The sequence below is a fragment of the Magallana gigas genome, chromosome 1 (genome assembly GCF_963853765.1).
Source record: "Magallana gigas chromosome 1, xbMagGiga1.1, whole genome shotgun sequence".
Lineage (NCBI taxonomy): Eukaryota > Metazoa > Mollusca > Bivalvia > Ostreida > Ostreidae > Magallana > Magallana gigas.
In genome coordinates this window covers 25,166,469-25,172,517 of record NC_088853.1, presented here as the reverse complement: position 1 = coordinate 25,172,517, position 6,049 = coordinate 25,166,469, and the positions used below count along the sequence as shown (strand labels likewise).

Here is a 6,049-nt window from a genome sequence, read left to right as displayed (position 1 = left end):
TTGAAATGCTACATATTTTCCCCATTTTCGCAAATTTCGTGACATGCGAAAAAAAAACCGGACAGTGATAATTAAAGGGCTTGCAAATCACGAATGTTATGGTTAAAAAAAAGAATGGTCTACCTAAACCCTAATTAAGTAATATTAATAAAAATGTATTATCGGTATCCCATAGCCGCATAAGACAGTAGCAAAATATTAGAGGGACAATATAGTATATTTTTAAGGGCTAATAGTAATGAAAAATTAAAACAGATGTGAGATTATTGCCATTCCACAGACCTCTAAATGACCATCTATGAATATTAAAAGTCCACACCATCAACTATGTGAGATATTAACAAAGCTTACATATACATGCACATGTACACAGTGACCTTGCATTATATCTTAATTCTATGTTGCGTGGCGATAAAAAATGATAGAGCACTTGCAAATCATGAAAATTATGGGAAAAAAGAATGGTCTACTTAAGCCATAAAAAATATATATGAAAATATATGCACGGTCTCCTTAAGCCTTATGAGAGAGTAACAAAATATTAAGGAGACCATTTTTGCTGTATTTTTTTAAGGACAAGATATATTGAAAAATTAAAACACATGTAAAGTTATTTGAATCTTGAAGACCTCTAAATGACTATTTGCAATAAAAAATATGCACATATAAAAATTTTGTATATTGTCTCCCTAAACTACATTTTAGGGTATGGTCTCCTCAATGCCTAAATCAGATTTATATATATATATATATATATATATATATATATATATATATATATAATCTCTATATTAAAAAAATTAGAAACAAATTATATGTCAACGGGGCAGGTATTACAGTCTATACTGAAATAGCCAGTACACTCATTACAGATGTTTGATCCACCTCTAAATTTATCGCGAGAAATAAAGCGCGAGTGCACTGTGACGTCATCAATAACTTCGTTCGTCTTTGTTTACGTTTCTTGACTCAATACGAAAGTAAAGAAGCATGTAACAAATCTTTTAGAGTCTCGCCAAAGCATATACGGTACTCAACACGTGTCTTCAAACTTTAAGTCACCGTATATTACGAGTTAAAAGTCGGCCATTTTTGGCATAGCAAAACGGGGGAAAACATTAGAGAGCATTATGGGACGTAGACAAATTTTTTGTTTTGATGAACTGTAGGTTTAGCTCATTCATTTCCCCGCGCACACTGGTTCTTAGAGCTCGCCTCGCTCGCCAGCGCTGCGCGCTGGCGAGCTGCGCTAGCTATAAATAACAATTTAAAGACTGTTGATATAATAATGACGGGGTTTTCGTCTCTCGTTTGTCAAAAAGAATTTTTGTTATAATTAGTAATATAACCATTCCCAAAACCGATCTTTTTCCCGTGGGTTGGGGAAAATTCAACAGACCCGTGGAAAATCTGTGTGGCCCAATTTTTTAACTTCGTGACTCTCCGATAAATTGAATAGCACCACTTGTCTACGCTATTTTAAAACAAACAGCATCATTGCACATTAAAAAAATTAACTATATTAAATGATTATTCTGCGTTAGATTTAATATTTAGTACACAACGTTACCGCATTTATGTCCCTTGATGGCCTCTGTAATAATGATCTTGGATAACGAAAGTTCATACGTACATGTATATTTCAAGCATAACTTAGTTTCAGTAAAGCACAATGTAAACATGTATAACTATGCATACAGATACAACTTATACATGTATAAAATGCGTCTAACTGAATCAGGTAAATGTAGTCGATCTAATGGAACGAATAATGATTTTCTGGTCGGAGATAAGACAACAGATACAATTGTAAACAGCTTTTTACGAGTCGTGTTCACGCTTAAAATCACAATTTAACCAAATGCATAAAACCGTCTATTAGAATGAAATTCTAAAGAACTAAAAACACCTACTGTAACAGTATACACAAGTCCAAACCAGGGCAGAGAACGTCAATACGACAGTGTGCATTTTGAAACAGGAAGTTATTTTCAGCCTGTTTGAATCTTAAAGCTTTATACCTAAGATAGTTTTTTTTTACATTTAAAGAGGTCATGTTTGTCAATGATTGTACATTATGAGACACAGCATTGTAGCGTCTGCATTTACTGTACAGGATATGTTCTATGCTGTATATAGTGATGGGAATCGGTGAGATTTTCATAATCGATTATTGGTTTCCCACAACTAACTAATTATCGATTATAATCGGAATTTTCTATATTTTTTAGGTTAATGCCAAATAAATGTTAATAAACAAGATACAATTAACTAACTTGGTATTTGGCCTTTTGTAATTTAATTTACTTAATATTTCTTGCCACAAAATTTTTGTATTTAAAAATTTAAAGCTTTACATGTACTTAATTAAAATTCAAATAAAGACTTGAAAAAATATATATATATATTTATGTTGTACTAGTTTCTTGCTTTCTAAAACACATGTGAGTGGTTACATTGCATTTTATCATCAACAGTAATTCAGAACTATAAATTTAGTATTCCTGACTTCACTTTTTTATTAATTACACACAATCAAAGAAAAAAACCTAGCAGATTTTAAAAGTTAATCAAACAGTCAAAAAAGTAAAGAACCTCTGAAACTGAGACACACTCAGTCATTCATATGGTAATTTGGTAACTTACAAACAACTAACAATTACATTATTGAAGTATTACTGACAGTAATACTAAGTCAGACTGTTCAGTGTTCACTATTCAAAATTGTCAATTTACCAAAAAACTCCATGTTTTTATTCATAAAAATAATATTGTCAATGTTGGATGGGTTGAGACGAGCTCTTTTCTTCTTGAACAAGTGACCGGCTAAACTAAATACTCTCTCAGCTGGCACAGATGAAGCTGGAATAGCAAGATACTTCTTTGCAAGAACACTCAATCTAGGATAGTAAATTTCATTCTTCTTCCACCTCTTAAGTATGGTTAAATCTGTGTCACACTGAGAAGCTCCAATGTATCTCCCTACTTCCTGTTCTATGACATCTCTCAATGGTTTAACATATTTCCCAACACACACAATATCTTGTAGAAATTCATCACAAACACCTAGATTTAAATTTTTGGCTTTAGGCGGTCCATCCACCTCTTAATTCAGGCTCCCTCTGCATCAATCCCTTTTTCATTTTTATTCTTATATTTTTTTGCTGCTTTTTTATCTGAATTTAAGGCAATTCTCAAAAGAAGCTAATGTGCATCAAGGCGTTCTTCTGTGGGTAAAAAGTTCAGATCTTTCGTGAATGGGTTTAGCATACATGCCATTAGTGCCAGTTCCCTGACTTTTGTTCTCCTCTGAAGTTCTGACTTCATTTTTTCTTTAATCTTCTTGATCAAAGTTGGGTCCTCAGAATTTATTTCTACACATTTGGACAGTTTTATCAGCAAGGGTATAATTTTGTGAAGTGTAGGTGACTTGTCTCCACAAACACAGTTTGTTGCCTTCATGTAAGGTTTTAGTGCAGCAGCAACCCTCTCTACTAAAGACAGTTCATCAAAACTATATCCAAAGGTCTTAAGTGTATTTGCTGCAGCTTTTGCACAAGTGTTGTCACTTATAACTTATAACTGCCATGAAAGCAGGAGTGTGTATATTATCCAGTTTGCTACCTGCTAACTTAATTTTCATTCTTCTTTCTTGTTCCCAAGTCTTGAAATCATAGTTTTTTGGCTAGGAATTTTTCATATTTTTGATTCAGCAGATGAACAAAAGCTCTAAAATAGACTAATAGGTAAAACTTTGCCTACCAAAAGCTGCATAAGTGCATCATCAATTTCCTTTTGTTTGGTTTGAGTCATTTTTATTTTTTGAGGCGGACTTTTAAAGCTAATACACAGGAAAAATGTCCACATGTGTAACATGTGTTAACATATATTTTACATATATATTTTACATGTGTAAAACACATAAAAAGAACACACATATATAAAGTGCTTAATTTCACACATGTTTAACATGTGTTTAATATGTGTTAAACATGTGTGAAATTAAACAGAGCATATTTATATGTGTAAAACACATATTCTATATGTGTAATATATGTGTTGCGTTTTATATATGAAATTTATATGTAATTTTGTGTTAGCAATTTTCAATAATAAAGGTACATCTTTTCTTAAGCTTTCATTTAAAATATATTACATACAGTGTGCTTCATATGCAAACTATTCCTTGATATCAAAGTATAGATCATCAGTTTACTATTGCATATGCATACCAGGTATATAAAAAAAATAATGACAAAAACTTCATTAATTTGTTCTCAGGAGTTTATTCTTCATTGCCATGTTACAATTCATTTCTCACTTCCTTGTTCCTGTATATAAAAAGAATAATTACACATACATAATTATGTATTGATTCTATTTCATATTTAACACCATTAGTTATTATTTTCCATGTCTCTGTTTTACAGTATACATGTACACTTGTTACACTATCTAATGATATTACATTATACAGATTCAATACAAAAATTCATACAGAAATATATTAAATAAGTACCTGGTAATCTAGGTCAGAATAAGTATTAATTTTGTAAAAGAGTGAAATCACAACAAATCTTTTAACTTACCCCTTGGTAACCCTTGATTCTTCTTTTTCCCGCAGAAGCTCCCAGATGTTTGGTCTATTGTCTCTTTTATTGATGCATAGAACTCTGGTGACAGCAAAAAATCTCAAGTTAATATATAGTCATGGTATATTTCATAGATTGAAGATATAAATTAAATTGTCATTAGAGAATCAAATTTTCATTTTAATTTAAATACATGTATTTCTCTATCAGAGCTTACATGTAGTTATTACTATATACAATAATGTATATAATATAATTATAATTCTCACCTTTAAACTCTGGCCAGAACTTCTAACATTCGGTAAACTTTTTCATTGTTAAGAATGCCCACTGAAAGAAATGAAGAAAAAATAAGCAAAATTCTTAGATAAAGTATCATTCAATTAATAGTTATATATATTTATACACATGTACATGATGCACTTTATTTGTACATAATTATGTCCAAAAGAAGGGACTGGTTGCATGTTAAGTTCAATCATTTGAGTCGTTAGCCAATAGTATCCATACTTTTAAGATGCCTAGTATTGTTGATTGTTATTCTTATATTAGTATATCATACACATGATATTACAAAATCAGACTTACAGGTGCTACTGTCATTTTCTTTCTCCTCATGTCCACAGGACTCTTTTCTGGTGGAGTGAATTGCCTGTACAAATAATTGCACAGGCCATTCATGGGGAGAGGGTCTTAAAGTTCATTGTAGAGTAAAACAGCTAAGCAAAATAAACATCAGACTTTCAATATTAAAACTAAAAAAAACAAATATTTGTTTAGAGCATTATGAGCTGCAATTTTCATGTCAATCCTTATTTTTAAGAAAATGTTTTTTTCTACTAAAATGACAAAAAATATCATGTCTTTTAAACTTCTGTCAGCTCTGTTTTTGTGGGAAAAGCCATTTAGAAGCCTTAATTGGAGCAAAATTGAATTATTGTCGTCCTGTACAAAAATTTATCTGATAAACATTTATTATTTTTTCAAATCTTATTTACCAAAAAAAGTTTGAGTTACAGGCAGACTTATCACATAAAACAAACATTTTCATGCAGCCATCAGTGGATACCAAGCAGCTTAAACAACATTTTGATACTACACATATTTTTGCAACAGAACTGGCAAACTAATCTAAAAAAAACTAGCCATCTCTATGTCGATATAACTTCAACTTCCTTCTTTTCAATGCATTGACCTTAGTAATTCATGTGTGGACTGGGTTCTTTCTAAAATGGTAATACCAACTTAAAACACAGGATGAATGACCATCTTTAAGTTTTCCTTAAAGATAGCTTAAAGATGCTTAAAGGTAGCTTAAAGACGATCTTTAAGCCACCTATAAGCTATATGTGTTGCTTAAAGATGGCTTAAAGAAAGCGTAAAGATGGCTTAAAGGCAGCTTAAAGACTATATTTAAGCCACCTTTAAGGACAACTTATACAATGTATGTCCTAGTA

The 6,049-nt window shown here is 31.3% G+C and overlaps 1 protein-coding gene and 1 long non-coding RNA gene across 2 annotated transcripts in view; both read right to left on the bottom strand.

The window, feature by feature from the left end:
• Window positions 1-2,007, bottom strand: part of LOC105343501 (scavenger receptor class F member 2) — a 45,275-nt gene extending 43,268 nt beyond the window's left edge. Inside the window, exon 1 of the mRNA XM_066089004.1 lies at window positions 1,914-2,007. Within this exon, the coding sequence (XP_065945076.1) occupies window positions 1,914-1,971 (58 nt within the window). The 5' untranslated portion in view covers window positions 1,972-2,007. The remainder of the gene's footprint in view (window positions 1-1,913) is intronic.
• A 2,235-nt stretch (window positions 2,008-4,242) lies between these two features.
• On the bottom strand, window positions 4,243-5,306 carry LOC105343499 (uncharacterized). Its single transcript, XR_010715173.1, has 4 exons — window positions 5,181-5,306; window positions 4,862-4,922; window positions 4,590-4,673; window positions 4,243-4,331 (listed from the first exon to the last, which is right to left on the bottom strand). It is a non-coding gene; the product is annotated as an uncharacterized lncRNA (long non-coding RNA).
• Between the last annotated feature and the right edge of the window lie 743 nt (window positions 5,307-6,049).